We start from the raw sequence: 18,434 nt of genomic DNA, 5'->3' as shown, positions 1-18,434 counted from the left end.
TTGGCTCAAACTATTATGAACCAACACACACAAACACACACAATTGTAAACAAACACGAGGCTTCTTGCTGTTATAAAGCTCACCAGCAAAGTTCTGTGTAGCAGACCACACAGTAATAAGAAAATAGCACAGCCTCTGTGTGAGGGGCGACCTCTACGATGAATTCGACAGTGCAGGAACTGTACGCACAATGCATAAAATCCGCCCCCATAAAGAAATTTTGCATTTATTTTTATAGTTACATTTGAGAAAACAAGGTGTTCTATTATGCAACTCCCCTGTAGTACTCATTGATCGCATGTTTCTGGGCTACAGTTTCACCTTGAACTCCACCCATTGGTTTACATAAGGCAAGCGCTGTCGGATCATATATTTTAACTCCTAAGGCTTAGGGGTTGTGAGTGATTTTATATGCTGTATAACTGCATTTTTCTGTCACATCTGAATGTAGTGATTACGAAGAAGAACACTTTCATTGCTATTTTCAGGGCAAACTAATAATAGATTCACCAGAAGCTTCGTTGCTAAATTGTTGCTGTATTCACTTAATCATGTCCACTTTGTTGCTGTTAATACCACATGGGCAGCATACCAGCATTTTCTAAACCGAATGACACTCGGCAATTATCCACTGGGAACAGCTTCCAGCCTAAATTAATGACTCATTTGCTCGCCAAGGCATACATTATACAGTAAATTTCCCGTGTCTCGGAGAAAAAATTACTTATTGATTTTGACGTGTTGAAACATTTTGATTTATTATCGACGGTGGCCTTTGCCATGGTTCTGTCCAATGTTTGTTAACCCTGTGTGTGAATGTGTGTGTGTATATATGTCTGTATATGTTCTTGGCCACACTCTGTTCTATTAGTAACTACAATGCTGTGTCAGAGCAAAAGTCCAAGAATTTATCATGTTATGTGCTCAAAGATTTAGTCAATGAGTTTGCCATACGCAATTAGCATTAATTTGCATATCGTCCAAGAAATAATATGTTTCCACACTCAATGGCGGGTCGGCACTTCGTGAAAAATTGGTATACAGGTTACTAGTAACCATGCATGGCGAATGGTATTACTTTAACACAGTTGGTCCTTGCAAACAAAATATCTCCTAATTAACATAGCTATTAGCAATTAAATTCTACAGTTCATGGATTACTGAGACAAATCCTGGGCAATCTATCATACAGAATGTTTTACAATTTTTTCCTGTATCTTTCTTAACTCCATTATCCAATACGAACTCTAGGACCATTTGAGTCTTTGTTTGCTAGGGTAATGCCGATAACAACACGTGGATTGCTTTCAGAGCCCTTGTAAAATTAGAGTTGTTAGTCAATTTCGGAATAATGGTTGGTTGTGAATTCCGTGATCAATGTTTGAAACTGCAGCACGAGGCCAGACGATTTGAACAGGTTGGTTGATCAATGGTAATTTCAGCGTGACTGAAGACGGACGGCCACCTTTCATTTTTTCTTTATTTTCCACGGCAAGAACTGTTAGACTCTTTTCGAAGGCCCGATTTTTTGTCATCATCCAAACTTTTAACATCAAAGTGATGCCGCATTTGGTATACGATAATGACTAATAGACGTATAAGCTTTTAATAGTTCTAATTACAGAGTAGTGTGTTTTCGTAAGATTCTATTCAATTTAATTCCATTAGTGATATTTGACCTTATCAAAATAATTCATAAATATCGGTGGGTGCCATGTTTTTCGTCGGGTGAAATATAAATAAATGATAAATATATTAAGTAAAATCAAAACAGAACAAATATTGAGGCTCTGATTTTGTCCTTTTCAGCAACCGATAAATGCAAAACAGGTTTGATTTATATTACAGTTTGTTAGGTGTTTTTCACACGTGTTAGATTTATCAAACTTTTCATTTGTTTTCATATCACATGATTATTTTAAATGGAGCTATGGCCGTTATGTTGATTGGCTAAAAATAGCCAATTTGAAAGCTAAAACCACACAGTTAGGCACGGCCTTGTTATCTGTCAGCCCTGGAGTCATTTGTTTCTACAATATCGATTTCACAACGCTGTTGTCACGAAATATAGGATCAAGGGTCACAACGTAAACCACAGTCCCTGGGGACTGTGTGAAAATCAACGACGGCCCTGTCTACGACGATTATACAGGCTCGAACAAACGCCGAACAACCAAGAGGTTAAACCAGACGATGTTCCTAAGAAATTGTGACTGGAAATATTTCGCACGTAAATAAGCGTTATTTTAAAGCAAGCTCATTTGGAGGAGAAGTGTACACCTTTAGTCGCGACTGCACTACCTCAATGAATCGAAAATTCCCGCCAACTTATCCATTACTTTCCCCTCTCTCACTTCAAACAAGAAAAGTTTGTTTCCGCCTCACTAAAAATCCGAATTGCACTCGGCATACTACAACATTCCTAAATCTTCCTCTCTTTGCGAGATTCTTTGATCATTCCCATCGATAAACTCTGAGAAAACAACAAATATACTAATAACCGCACTCTGTATTTGCTTCAAGTTGGAAAGGAATGAGATTTCTCTGTCCGATAATGACGCGAAAAAAATTGTCTGTTAACAAACTGCCTGCCCGCAGATTCGAGACAAAAATCTCATCCTGCCTTCAAGGAATTACATAATAGGAAACATTCTTTACACGAACAGTTTGTTGGCTACTGCTGAAGCAATCCAACTTTGGCTAGTTTTATCCTTGAGGTTCACATTCGCTGATACTTGGACTCAAGTTACTACAATTTGTGCAACTCAACTCGAGGAAATCTGAACTAGGATAAGGCTGACGTCAATAAACGCACATGCGCACCCAATTTCTTGGAAGGTTCCTAAATATTTGACAGCGGCTCAAAGAATAAGTAGAAGTATTGTAATATGTGATAACAGCCTCATTTGTTGGGTGTAAAATGGCTGTTGGAAAGGAAAGAACTTAACGTAAAGCGATCAAGTTCGTAGCATGTCACATACAGCATCATTTAAAGACCTTATACCTTGTCGTGTGTACAAGAAGGGAGAGCGCTGATAGATACAGTTATTTGGTGCATCTCCCTTGATAATCTATATCGAGAGTTTATGTACACTTTTTGCAGCATGAACATTTTGACGTTGAAAGATTGAAGCTCACACTATGTTGTTCAATGATTCAAATGAAAGATACAAAATATGCAAATGACCTACCGAGGCTCCAGCTACAGTTAGGTCCGATCCACCAGGTGTTACATTGACATGTGTACTGGAGGCAGTCATCGGACGGTGTACAGGTGCCACCGTGTTTGCATGGAGATGATTGGCACGCATCGATACCTGATAAAAATCAGCATCAAAGAATGTTACCAGCCTCGGAGGGATCACAGTGTCACTTGCCAGTGTGTTAATCTGCGATATATCCCGAAAATATTCATATTCTTTTGCAAATGGGAATGACAAACTTTTTAAAGTGGACATTAGTGCTAAGAAGGTGACATCAGTACACTTTATATATAATAGTGATAAGCGCATGGGAATCCCCAACCCTTCAGCGAAGTGTCGATGTATATTTACATTCGATAACACAGTTTGTCGCGACATCAGTGCGCATGTTGTGCTCAAGAAATTTTCGGCGCAAACTCTTTTACATTTCTCGTGACTTACTAGTTTGGCACTGTTCTCCTGTGAAGCACGTCGGGCACGTACAGTTGTACAGAATGCACGTGCCTTCAAGTGGTCGCAAGTTCCGCCATTTAGACAAGGTTCAGACTCGCAGGGATTGTGATCTGAAATATGAAAGTAAGAAAGATATCATAGGACACGCAAAAATGCAAAATTCTCATTTTTCAAGTATTGATATCAAATATGATGTGTGCCATGCTTCTTATGCTGAATTGGTTCACTTCTTTGATAAATACTCGAAAATTGTTTAAAGATAGGGAAATATATTTCCGAATTATCTGCTAAGTTGTTATACAGTGTTCAGAATTCAAAGTAATGAACAATTAATCATATATAAATCTAATGGATTATATTTTAGACAATAAATTTTCAACGCCGAATTACCATTTCTTTGACACCACTGAATTGGAGTGATTTAGTGGGTACATTAAAAATAGCTTCCTTCGCAATTATATTGAAATGTTTTCGCCTCGGGCAATTTTCACTTCGACGTGTTTTAAGGGAGCCATTCTTTTAGCGAGTGCGTACGTCTTTTTATTGTCGACCTGACTGTTTGTCATTTTCTCACTGAGAAAAAGAAAACATATTTGCATTTGCAGAACACATTACAGTGAATTGCTTTGAAGCATTGGCATTAGACGAACCAGACATATTGTCTAAATTGAGGTGTTGCCAACACCGTCAGGTGTAATTATCAGCTTAACAGTAATTCCAGTCGACCACAGGAAATCAATTCTGCCGAAGTTGAAACATTGTCTTGCAGTGGGTCAGATGTAGTCAAAACAACTACACCTGAAAGTAAGCGATATGACTTGGACAGTGCTTGGACATATGTGGTGATGTTGTTTTGACTACGTCTGACCTCCTGCTAGACAATGTTTCAACTTTGGCAGAGTTGGTTCCTTTATGATCGACTCGTGTTACCGCAATAGCTGTTAATTGCACCCAACAGTGTTGGCAACACCTCAATCTAGACAATATGTGTGGTTCGTCTAATGCCAATGCTTCAAAGCAATTCACTGTAAGTCCATGATACGTATTTGTTACATAAATAATGGCCAACACGAAAAAAATATCCACCGGCCGACCACACTATCTCTGAACAAGCAGAGCCATACTTTGACTAGTTGGAAATTTGAAACCATCGTAACGGTACCTTTGTCTAGTCCATACGTTTCACTCACCACAGAGACACGATTTACACATGCCATTGAGGGACCGTGGATGATTTAACTATGCGCATGGCCACAAAACTCTATTGGTTTGGCCTAAAACTCTGTCTCCATTAAGGTAGAATGCTCCTCGGCTACAAATATTCGGACTCTCAAACTTTTACAATACATCTGTCTATCACTTGCTGGGACTAATTTAATGCCAAGCTGGTGGAGTAAATAAAGTTTCCATCAGCTTAGTTTTGTGGAAATCTAAAATCTCATTATTTTAAGAGTTAACACAAGGATTTCAGCCATTTTGAATTTCGAGTGTCGGTAAACATTGGGCAATTTTGTTCCTGGGTGCCAAATTTTGCACAGTGACACCTGACGTTTATTCTTGATTTAGAAAGCGCGATGGTTTAAAGTTTCCTTTAGGAAGTTTGCGCAAAACTTTAAATCTGTTATAGGCGCGAACCATCTTAAAACGAAAGTTCGGTGATAGAAAAATCCGAAGACAATACTATCTGAATTAATGACAAACCGATTAATTGCTGAAATAGGTTATTAGAAATTATATTGCCGATCGGTGTTTGAGCATCAAACACATTGAGAATATATCTCAATTGTAATTTAGTACCTTGTATACGCACGTTTTCCATGAGCATGACCTTGGCATAGGTGTACGAATTTGCATACAATGATCGAAAATCAGCTAATCCGTTTCAAATTCAACTGGATGACTTTGTAGCTCTTTTGCCAGCCCTTTTTTATCCATGCGCATCACTGGCTGCAAAGTTTTATCGAGAATGCTGACACTTAATTTGCATTTACCTCGCCGGCGCCCTTTGAAGCAAATTCACTGCCCCCTGATTGGTTGTCAACCATGCCTTGTCACATTTCTGATAAGCTTGCAAGTTCACTTTAAACATTAGCAAGAGTAATTAACTCTTAGTCATGTTAGAGCCACTTTGTTTACAATATTCAGAGGCACAATCTCATTTACGCTCACAACAGGGTCGAACGCTAGATGTTGGGAAGAGGCGGCAAAAAATGCAAGGAATATTCTTCGGATAGTAAAGAGTCAAAAATCTAACACTTTGCACAACCTTGATGTTATCGCAAAGTAGAATATTCACACGACTGTGAACAGAAAAATGCATAATAACGGAAAGACGCGCATGCTATGCCAACTGCGAAAAAATGCCAAACCTTTGAAACAAAAACACTCCTAAAAACACCTGCGTGGCTTCAGGCTAATAAGTGCACTTATGGTAAACCCTTTGGACAGTCACTTTATTTTAAAACTTACATTTTTGGCAGACTTTCCCTTCATAGCAGTCGATACATTGGCAATTGTATTCCATGCACGAGTCGGGAACACTGACGCAGGTGGCGTTGTTTCGGCAGGGAGAGTAAAAAGAACACGGGTCTTCAAAATCTGTACAAATAAATAAAAAATTGACAAGCAACTAATGGTTATTGACAGCTGTCCATAGATTCTTTGATAAGAAATTCGATATGCTGATTTCATGACTTCTCATTGTCGATAGGGAAATGTGTCGCCTTGACTGTGAATGTACTTATGTTTTAGTCTCAAGTCAAACCAGCGATATGCATTATTTATAGCTCTTAAAATCTACTGCGTAAAAGTTTGGCGCTGACTGAAATAATTACAGAAGGCAATAACCTTGAAGTTCAAGAAGCATACTTCAGCAGGTGGAGCAACAATGGTCAATTTATTTCGTTACTGTCTCTTTGTTGTTGTCGTCTTTGTTATCGATGGTGGCGTTGATGGCCGTGCCGCGTTAAATCGTGGCACCATGGGCTTGGTAATAACTTACATTGGTCGCAGAGCTTTCCTGTATAACACTCATCGCAGACGCAACTGTACTGATAACACGATCTGTCGTCCCGAACACATTCACCGTGTTGACACGGGTTCGGTTCACAGGGATCCAAAACTGTGACAAAAAAAGAAAACACAGAATATTGATTGATAGCGATTGCATTTAATCGGACACGGTATTTTCCGAGTGTCTTTGCTTCGTCTTCTATACTGCCTTAACTACTTAAGTTGCGCTAGAACACTGCTTTGACAATTCTAGAAAGATGGGATGTGCGCGGAATGAATTCCACTGTTTGATTGACTGAAATTCTATCGCACCATGTTTAATTACAGAATATTTGCATTGCGATTGGTGGAAAGTTTATGGCGTTGTCACTCCTTTAAAAAATGATAAGCATACCCTGTGATTGTTGAGAAATTTGTTCACATAATGACTTCTGCGCATTTGCTGCAAACTAAGTCTTATACAGAACATGTTTGCACCTTGACACACTGATCTAATCTGCTCATATTGGTATAAATATTCTAAAAAACTGTAAATCATGAGACAGTTAGAAAGTATGGAATTTGATAAAAGTATCTGAAGGGTAGCAATAGAATAGCTGGCCATGACGACACTAAAACCTTTAGTTTCTGTTATCGATTCCCATATATGAAACGGGGAAAAAACAAACCCGCGTAATTATGAAAGAATTCGCGAACACATGTCGCAGATGTGGCGATATTTACATATTATGCGGCATTGTATGTAAATGATTCAGTGGCTTTAACCACCTTGTTCTGATCACAGAGGTACCAAATTGTTACGATGTGACCCACAAATTCTTACGCTGAAGCAATTATACCAGTTAGATTTTGGAGTCTGTTTAATAAGGAAATCATGTCAAACGCTTAGCATGAACTCCTGCAAGACAGAAAGAATAATATTCTTTCTCAGATTTGATCAAAGTAGGGTGATTGAAGATATATTCCAAAATACTGTGAGGTGACATGGTTACACCAGATAGATAGAATAATGTAGTCCAATAAAACTCTTTCCGGCGCTCACTGAGAGAGTCAATAGTTTATGAAAGTCGTAAAAGTATTGTAAAACATTGTGATTTATCACTCAGATATCACGTGATGCTGTAGGTTTATCTTGTCGATAAAAGATGATTGATTTTAGAGCGTCCTTTCTCAGACTGGGTATTTTTAGAAATTGATTGAAGAAATTGACATGATTTATATGACGTGCTGTTTGTGTGAGTGTGCATTCTACGTCAGATCTCAAATTGAAAATCGAATTTTCCCAAATCCCTTTGAACGGCATAAGGTACGTAATGTTCCTTTGAAGTAAGAATATAAAGTTGACCTAGTAACGAGCTGGGCTCAGTGTATATTTTTTGCATGAATGCAACTAAGCTTCGCGCGAAATACTTAAATAAGCCACAATCGGTTCCAAATATTCTGAATGTAATACGCATATTTGTTATGCAGTTTCGCTTTGAAAAGTGCCTGCAGGCTTTACAGGATGCAGAATTGTGTGATTTCCCGCCAAAACATTTCCTCATTTCGCAATGATGATGTCAATCACTGAAATTCCAATAAGCTTGTCATTTACATTCACATAATTGTCGCTAGGCTTTTCAACATTACGGTTGAAAATTTTTAATGATATCCCTGACTGGCGGAACCTAAAACCGTATAATTTTGTTGAATATAATTGCAATATATATATTCCAAACAGCCAAGAGAAAATTCTTTTCCATATCCAATTCAAGCAAATACTATTCAAATTATTATAGGATTACCTATTCCATTTATTGCTGTTATATTTATCATAATACGGAAGGAATATTGTGAAATTTCATAGCAACTGAAGTTTAGACATTATGACGTTTCCTGGCTGGTAAAAATTAATTAGTTTTAAATCCGAGCCAAAGACTTTTCACAAAGTTATTTCGATCTGTGTTTGAGTCTCTGTGGCTGCTAGCTCGAATTTGAATCGAATAAAAAAACTGACACAATTCACGTGGATAAATTTAAGTGATGACAAATTTATCAAAATCTTCACAGTAGCATGTACAGAACCTATTCACAAAACAGTTGAAAAACGTCCGAGGCTGTGTCTTTCACGTTATTTTCATGAAATCCGTTTAAATTAAGAAGACGAATGGTTGAGTCAAATAATTACACTCATTAATAGGTTGGAGCGGGTAGTGTTAGTGGCCATGGGGAGAGGGGAAGCTTGGAGATTTTTCGGTGTGGAGTCGGGAGACTGAATGGAAGGGCGGTTACGTAACACATCGTAATGATTTTTCTGAGAATTCATTAGAATACAATGCCGTGTGCAAAACCCATTAAAATCGGCTGGTTGGCCGCCGCGATACAATCCGACGTTTTGTGACTCTCACTATTACACAGGTAGCGGATATAATTACTTGCCGACCGTCTAAACTAGTCATCGGTTTTATAAAATGCTGGTATAGCAGCGACACAGATATACTTACGGGATTCACACGTTTCGCCGGTGTAACATCCGGGACAGTCACATCTATAGTCACACGAATTCTCGTTCGGCAGACACACACCATGCACACAGGGTTTGGTTGGCATGGATTGTACACTGTACGACAGAATATGAAAACGAATACGATGAGACACTCAAAGCACACACTGTATGATCCAAAAACGGCATAGTCCTCTCTCCACTGCAAACTATTTGTTACATTAAACGAGTATAGGAAAACTTTATAGATAATGAAAAATAAGTTAAAAGTGTGCATTCCTCGTACAGTTGTTAAACGTAAATTGTTTAATTGTTTAGATGTGTTTGCATAAAGTGTTAAATGTCTCGAAAACTCAATGTATACTTTAACTTGTCATAATTTTTTTATATATATTTTTATGGAAGACTTTGTTTTACAGAGAAATTGCAGAGAGAGAGAGAGAGAGAGAGAGAGAGAGAGAGAGAGAGAGAGAGAGAGAGAGAGAGAGAGAGAGAGAGAGAGAGAGAGAGAGAGAGGGGGGGGGGGAAGAGCACTAAGATAGTTTTTCATGGAGATTGAAGAAGTGATACGATTATAGGAGAAAAATCATTCTAAAGAACGGATTATTCGTCAGTTAACGATCAGAATAATTTGAAATTAACACCTTATCTTTCTTTACTATTATTCTTAAATATCCTGAAAACTTAAGATTTACAACGCTAGTCGTCTAGCTACTGGCGATATTCAACTTAGCAATGCTGTTTGTCTCCGAAATATTCTGATAGGAGATAGCAGCTAGTTGTGTATGGGTGCCCTGCCTCGTTACCATATTGGCCATACGTCACTGCTAATAAAAGAATATGTTGTAATTATCGAAAGCACCGCCGGTCAACATTTTAAGACTATCTTGAAGGAAATAGTTTGCAATTTGCGAGAAATAATTTGAATGCTATTCCGGATTGTTATCAATAATTGATTGGAATTTACGCAAAAGTGTGAACTTTCGCCCGATAATCTAGAGCCACGCAGTTGACACCAATTGAGCGCAGTGATTGTCCACAATAATGAAGAAAATCTGAATGCACAATCACTCCTGACTTCCACAACCCTTAGGCATTACCTTGAGACGGTCGTCATTCACGCCCTAAGTATATCAAGTTTGGCGTAATTGTTTCGGATTCAATTTGCTCCTACTGTGAGTCAGCAGAAGGGGGTGATAGAACGGCCAGTGATAAAAATGTGTTGCGACGCGTGTATGTTTTGAAGGTGCTTGATTTAATCCATTTGCCAAATGGGATCTTAACATATCTAATGGCATTTTTCGAAAACATACCTAAAGGCGTGTACAGCTTACTTAAATGCTCTGACTCGCTCTGATCCATGATCTCTGCCAACTATAACACATCCAAAATAGTTACTTTCAAAACAAATTTTTTCAAAAACAAATTTTTATACCATGATTAAATTTGAAGGTGTACGATTTTTGCTATTCTTATTAAACGGAATCGATTTAGTCTACATGCATGCTATAGAAAAGACATAATAATAAACTTGAGCGAAAAATCTACAGAAACAAATAGCGACCCACCTTTTTCGCAGTCTTTGCCGATGAAACACCCGTCTACTGGGTTATTGCAACGGCACTCGTAATCATTGCATAGCTCTCCCAAAGGTACGCAGGAAGTGTTGAACCCCTCTTTTATAGGACATGGGTTAGAACGACAGGCGTTGTTATCTGCAGATGATGAGAAATCAGTTTTGCTATATCACTACAGTCACTCTGCATAAATTGAAGGGTATAAGAGGTTACGATTCAAAGTGTACGGTGAAAAAGACAAAACATTACTAGCCTGTTGGTATGTTAAGTGAGTATTTCCAACGACTGGACTGTTTGCAATGTCTTCTGTATGTATTTGCTTATTTCAATAAGAAACTATTTGATTCGGTTCGTACAACTTAAAGGGACAAAGCTGTAACTTGTGGCAAGTTTTTTCAGTATTCTGCTTCTGTATATCAACTACCGTATCTGACCCTAATCCGTTTGTCATGCTGAAATTTCGAGTATTCTTTTTGTCAACACAGCTTGTATGTGTGTAGTGATCATTGTTAATTGTTTACAGATGAATTCTAGTCCGGACTTGAATACAATTTTCAACAATAACAATGTAGATTATACTCATATAGGTTGTGTAGATATGCTAAATATTTGGCATTAAATTACAGTTTAGGGATTCAATGCAGAAAGTGTAGGGAAACCACTAAAAGTTCTAAAAAAACAGCCAAAAGATACTGCTTATGGAGCTTTAACCGCAACTGGGAATTTCGATGTGCGCAAGTTAAGGTTGTTGCATGTCTCACTTTATACTAAGACGTCTTCACCAGTTCGCGGTACAATGATCGCAACGCAGGCAAGTTTTATCAGCAAGGTTGTAATTTCTTGGATTGCAATGCCGTGTCGAGTTCTGGCTGATCAAACTAAACACACACAGACACTATACACAATTATAAATTACTTTTAAATATAATGTTCAACCAACTCCAAAGGGATACAAGGAAGGGGTATCTGTTGTTTATTCATGTTGTCTAGTTATAACTGACTTATTTTCCATGAATTGAAATATTTGTCAAAATGGCACCATCTCATAAAAACACGTATTTGAAAAAAAAAATCAAATCTAATAACTGAATAATGTCTTCTCAAAAATTCTTATTTTTCATTATAGTTCGACGTCGACATTTTTACAAGCCACACTTGAGCTGATGAAATGTAGCAATATACCAAATATGGAAGAATTGCCTCGGTCGTCTTGTTGTGACACGCTCTCTTTGAGTGTTAATGCACATCTGACAGTCGTCACTCGAATCATTCTGGTGATGGCATTGGACGACTAATCTTCAGAGTGCGTTTAGATTCGGAACGGACAAAAAAACACGCTTCCCCTTCAAATTTGAACATCTCGTTAAAATGAAAAAGATAGAAAGTAGCAACCCATTACTTCAATTGAATTAACGGGACGAGACAGGGGTACACACTACGAACATTTTCATTCACCGTGAATATGTTCTCGTCTCTAAGTAATACATGATTGCATGAAGACCTCACTGTAAATTCATTACCTAATAACCATGGAGCATTTGATTTCGAACATATTGAAGAAATGACGTCGTCGATTGACGGATGGACATGGGTGCGCTTGACATCCTTTTACGCAACGACGTGCAATTTTTCTGCTATATTAAATCCTCGTATAAGATTTAATAATGCCACTGCGTACAAATATTCTACAGTCCCAAGGACTGCAAAAGCTGCTTGACGGTTCACATGTATACATTTGTGTAAAAAGGCGAATGTTATCAGTGTTGCTTGAAGAACGGAACTATTTTTATGTAGCAGACAACAGATCAGTGCGCTGATTCGAACTCTGGTCGTTTCGTGTTCAGCTAATTTCTTTGCCGCCGCATGAATCATCTTCAACGAGACTAACTCTAAAACGTATTTGTTGACGATAATTTCTACCACTTGAGCCTGAAGATGGCTGATATTTAATGCACGTGGTACACATACACAATACACTGTCAATGAATTCACATTCGGCTTCAGACAGCAGAGCGTCAAAGTCTCACAGTCTATCACACTATCACGCATTCATCTAGACCATCAAATGTTAACTTTCAAAGCGGCCTGATGAAACCTTCTTTGCAACATCCTGATGCCGTCAGGTCGACAGAACACCTTCGACTGATTTCCCGAAAGAGATTTTTAGCCACTCGCTTGGGTATAAACAACAGAATGCTAATGACCAAATAAACTCCGACATCATATATATGTCATCAATGTGACAATATTTTATTGAACATAGCAAACACGAACGCCTGTTTTGATCATCAGCGAGTGCGAATTAGCAAAAATTACGGCATTCCATATAGATTAATATATAATTTGGCAAAAATGTCCATTAAAACTGACTTAATTAACTGATTAGTAAGGTACGTCACTGCTCAATTATATTTCATCAACGATAGGCACATTATTATTACCAAAATCATTCACTTTATTAAGCGAGCTGTCATGTATTTATAGTCAGCGTGCCTGGTGTGACAATTATCACTTTGATGTACCCGAGTTCAAATGCAAGTTGCCGGTTATAGGTCGATGCCTCCGGACAGCATAGCCTGCATCTCCGCTGAATCACTGCCTATAAGCCTCGACGAGTCACTGATAGAGCGCCGCAAATATCCAGCGACGACTTTCTCTCACGTTCAGTACACCCCATCAGAGACTCAACAATACATTTGTCAGTCGCCATGACAGCTGCCAAACTCGAGGAGTGTGTTGTAATTTTCTCAGTACTGTCCTCGCCATGATTAAACAACAGAGTAAATTACAATCCGATTAAATAAATCGATAGCTTTTATACACATGAATAAATCGCACAGAAGACAGGCAATAAATATCTTTAACGCTCAGGAAAGGTTTGCTCGCAATCTACATACAGATTGTAGAGTTTAGATTTACAAAACTCTGATATCCTCTATCTCACTAGACGAATTCAAAGCCAGCTTTTATCCACTTTCAAACGTATCACACGTTTCGTTGGAAAATTGGAAGATGGCAAAAGTCTGTATTTTGTAAGGAAATTGGCCATATTTAACTGATAAACCTCGTTGAAAGACCCTTTCTTTTTGAAGACAGAGCGAAAGTATTATCCATTTTTCGATAAATGACTTCTTTGAGAATTATTTTCACTCAAGCGACAAGCAATGACCGTTCGTGAAAGAACTAAATAAATATTATCTAACTTGAAGCAAGGAATTCTTTGTACACTATCAACAGAAGTTCCTGATACGGAAACTTTCATGACGTAACTCTTTTGTCAATTTAAACAAAAGTGAGATCTTTTACAAATGAGTGAGAGTACACGTTGTCATCAGCGTAGAGTGGTCATACGTTGACGTTATACATCTAATGTAAAACACAAAATGATCACCTGTGTGTTCCTGTTTTTTGGCAACGAAAGAGGAGCAATTCAGTTGGGAATGTATTTTATAAACAAGGAAACACACAGAAACAAGGAAACAAACGTGAGACAAAAACGTGATACAAAAACTTGACCCCAATTGTTCGATTTCAGAATATCGCAATAGGCGCGCGTGGAGACGGTAAAAAAGCAAACACACTTGAGTTTTGTCATATACATAAGCTTACATACATACATACATACATATATATATATATATATATATATATATATATACAATATCCAAATTAGTGGTTAATTGAGTTGAATCCAACTAAAATGAAATAAGTCTTATTACGCCTGGCATTCTATAACATCAATAACATCAGACATTACACACATACTGGCTGTGTTGACAAGTTGAATACTGGGTTTTTCGATATGGGGGGGGGGTATGTTTGGGGGTTGAACAAGAAACTGCGTTTTACGAGCACAAGTAATATGATGGAAAGTACTTCCAAAAGACAGCTAATGGTGGTTAAAGTTTGCTTATCCCTTGTGACCATCTCTGACCTCATACGTCAGACAAGTTCATTTGATGAATGCAGCTGTCGGAACGTCAGTGCCAAACGACAGAAAAACGAATGTCATCATTGTAATTTCCCAGAAGATGATCGAACAACATGCACGCATAATTAAATTTAAATGCGCCATTCTATAATTAGGCTGCTTTCTGCTGTGAGTCGATGACCTTGCGATGCCTCGGGGTCGGTCTCAGTTATTTTGCCTTTCCCTAACGGAGGTGGAAAACGAAATATACGGGCCTTTGTGGCGCCTCAAAATTTTCAACGTCGGCATAATCTCCCGTGAACATTACTCTTTGGTAAGGGTTACTTTGAAATTTAAATTGATGGCCATATGGAGATAAGATTCCTCCCCGGAGCATTTAATTTTGTCGAAGATTAAGCTTTGGATCATCCCGACATTGTAATGAAGGCTATATTAATCAGGTATACATTTCTCTGAACTAAGGTAATCATGGGAATTCAACTCTAAGCGGACTATACTCTTCGCTGTCATCGCCATTTTGTAATGTAAATTTTTGCTTCTTCGAAATATCAGGTGACAATATTTTTGTCACTTGTTAAAAATTTCTAACTTTCCAAGAGGTCATGAGGAATACAACATTTTCCGCAGTACTCGTCAGTTGTCAAATTATTTGCCCTTTTTATAGGTCAAACGGGTTACAATTGCCATCCGACATTCTAAGGACAGTTCACAAATTGCCAAGTGTTTCAATGCTAAGGTATACATATAATGGATAATGGTGTTAAACAATAGTCCTGCCTCCTGAAAGGAGTCAGGTCGCCTGTGACGTTGATTAAACCGAGAAGAGGGAAAACAGCATTAGAATATAAATTATTCACACGGCAATTACCTATTTCACAGCTGTAGCCTGTGTAACAGTCAGGACACTGACACTGGTACTCGGTACAAGAGCCTTCCTTCAGAGAACACACACCTCCATTCTGACACGGATTGCTCTCGCAAGCCGCAGGACCTTCAAGAAGAGAAACATCAACAAAATCGGTTTTCATCTTGTCAAGCAATGTCATTCACATGCAAATGGCTAAATGAAGATCATGAAGTTGATTGAAGTAACTGTATTGGTAGTGATGGCACTGAAAGTAAAGATGGTTCGGTGGGAATATAATATGTTCAACTTTAAACACATATCGCATTAATTGTATACGTTTTGACGTTATTCTTATTTGTATCATTACATTCATGCCGATATACATTTTCTGGAAGAGAAATAACAATAAGTCTGTTCTATTGATTAAATCGCACGGGTTGTCTGTTAAACAGCGCTTCGGAACGATATCACCCTGTTTGTTGTTACAACTGTCAATTAAAGAGCATTTGGGTTTCAAGGTACGAATGTTATGATCCCATTATTCCGAATCAAATGAATATGAAATGAATATTCATATATTATAAGTAACATACCCTCGCTGATGTATACGTTGAAAGCGTTGTATGTCTGTCTGTCTGTTTGTTTGTTTTTTATTTGTCTTCTTATCTGTCTTTATGTACATGTCCACTTATCAACCAAGAACTTCGAAAATAAATTCATGGGACCCCAATATCAATTAAAAATTTACAGAACCTCACCACATATTATGAGTGAATTAGAATTCAAGGATGACGGAACGTGACGGAACGCATCCCAATGTGTGATCCTCGTAAAAATAATATCTTCCGACAAACATGCCGATTCGACCTTTTCTCAAAGGACTCATTAAACAAGAGGCAAGAAACGTTCAGGCTCATTGCCACGAAGTTTACGAGAGCGGCAGAACAAAAATATTATTCTTTGCATCTGATGCTGTTAATTAACATGGTGCGCCAGGCAATTAATATCTTCAACAGGTAGAGTCTATAACTTCACACAATCTACCAATTAGAGCTATGGCCAGTAGTTGGTAAAAATGCACGTTTCACATTGTTGAAGCTATCGTGCTATGGGGAGTTGTATGCCATTGTACATTATAGAACCCAAACGTGTAAGGCAAACGTGCATGACTAAACACTGTAAAAGTCTGCACGTTAGACATTTTAGACACGTTAGGTCCGTACACGTTAGGTTTGCACGATACACGATAGGTTTGCATGATTGGCATGATAGAAATTGGAGTCATGTGGAGAACCTAAAATGACATACACGTTAGACATTTTAGACACGTTAGGTCCGTACACGTTAGGTTTGCACGATACACGATAGGTTTGCATGATTGGCATGATAGAAATTGGAGTCATGTGGAGAACCTAAAATGACGTACACGTTAGACATTTTAGACACGTTAGGTCCGTACTCGTTACGTTTGCACCATACACGATAGGTTTGCACGATTAGCATGATAGATTTTGACTCCTGTTGAGAACCTAAAATGACATACACGTTAGACATTTTAGACACGTTAGGTCCGTACACGTTAGGTTTGCACCATACACGATAGGTTTGCACGATTGGCATGATAGATTTTGACTCATTGTGAAACCTAAAATGACATACACGTTAGACATTTTAGACACGTTAGGTCCGTACACGTTAGGTTGCACCATACACGATAGGTTTGCACCATTGGCATGATAGATTTTGACTCATGATGAAAACCTAAAATGACATACACGTTAGACATTTTAGACACGTTAGGTCCGTACACGTTAGGTCTGCACGATACAAGATAGGTTTGCACGATTGGCATGATAGAGTTAGACCTTACCATGTTTGTAGGCCATCACGTGAATCTTGAGACGATCGATAAGGTGCCGACCTAAGATTTACGGATCTAACGTGTCTAAAATGTCTAACGTGTATGTCATTTTAGGGTCTCCAGATAAGTTGAATGGTACAGTCATGATATACACGTTAGACATTTTAGACACGTTAGGTCCGTACACGTTAGGTTTGCACCATACACGATAGGTTTGCACGATTGGCATGATAGATTTTGACTCATGTTGAGAACCTAAAATGACATACACGTTAGACATTTTAGACACGTTAGGTCCGTACACGTTAGGTTTGCACAATACACGATAGGTTTGCACGATTGGCATGATAGATTTTGACTCATGATGAAAACCTAAAATGACATACACGTTAGACATTTTAGACACGTTAGGTCCGTACACGTTAGGTTTGCACGATACACGATAGGTTTGCACGATTGGCATGATAGAAAATTGACTCATGTTGAGAACCTAAAATGACATACACGTTAGACATTTTAGACACGTTAGGTCCGTGCACGTTAGGTTTGCACGATACACGATAGGTTTGCACGATTGGCATGATAGATTTTGACTCATGATGAAAACCTAAAATGACATACAGGTTAGACATTTAGACACGTTAGGTCCGTACACGTTAGGTCTGCACGATACACGATAGGTTTGCACGATTGGCATGATAGATTTTGACTCATTATGAAAACCTAAAATGACATACACGTTAGACATTTTAGACACGTTAGGTCCGTACACGTTAGGTCTGCACGATACAAGATAGGTTTGCACGATTGGCATGATAGAGTTAGACCTTACATGTTTGTAGGCCATCACGTGAATCTTGAGACGACTCGTATAACGTGCCGACCTAAGATTTACGGATCTAACGTGTCTAAAATGTCTAACGTGTATGTCATTTTAGGTTGTCCACGAGTCAAAATCTATCATGCCAATCATGCAAACTTATCGTGTATCGTACATCTACCTAACGAGTACGGATCTAACGTGTCTAAAATGTCTAACGTGTATGTCATTTTAGGGTCTCCAGATA

At 38.3% G+C, this 18,434-nt stretch overlaps 1 protein-coding gene and 1 long non-coding RNA gene across 2 annotated transcripts in view; one reads left to right on the top strand and one right to left on the bottom strand.

The window, feature by feature from the left end:
* The window catches only part of LOC139139429 (uncharacterized), a 28,671-nt gene extending 12,984 nt beyond the window's left edge, over window positions 1-15,687 (bottom strand). The window contains exons 1-6 of the mRNA XM_070708343.1: window positions 15,528-15,687; window positions 6,659-6,778; window positions 6,127-6,255; window positions 3,646-3,767; window positions 3,193-3,318; window positions 85-94 (exon numbers count right to left, since the gene is read on the bottom strand). Of these exons, the coding sequence (XP_070564444.1) occupies window positions 85-94; window positions 3,193-3,318; window positions 3,646-3,767; window positions 6,127-6,255; window positions 6,659-6,778; window positions 15,528-15,687 (667 nt within the window). The remainder of the gene's footprint in view (window positions 1-84; window positions 95-3,192; window positions 3,319-3,645; window positions 3,768-6,126; window positions 6,256-6,658; window positions 6,779-15,527) is intronic.
* The window catches only part of LOC139138408 (uncharacterized), a 251,467-nt gene that overhangs the window by 142,389 nt on the left and 90,644 nt on the right, over window positions 1-18,434 (top strand). The window lies entirely within an intron of this gene.

Source organism: Ptychodera flava, chromosome 8, assembly GCF_041260155.1.
Source record: "Ptychodera flava strain L36383 chromosome 8, AS_Pfla_20210202, whole genome shotgun sequence".
Lineage (NCBI taxonomy): Eukaryota > Metazoa > Hemichordata > Enteropneusta > Ptychoderidae > Ptychodera > Ptychodera flava.
The sequence above is the reverse complement of the archived record's forward strand: the minus strand, read 5'-3'. Positions and strand labels throughout refer to the sequence as shown.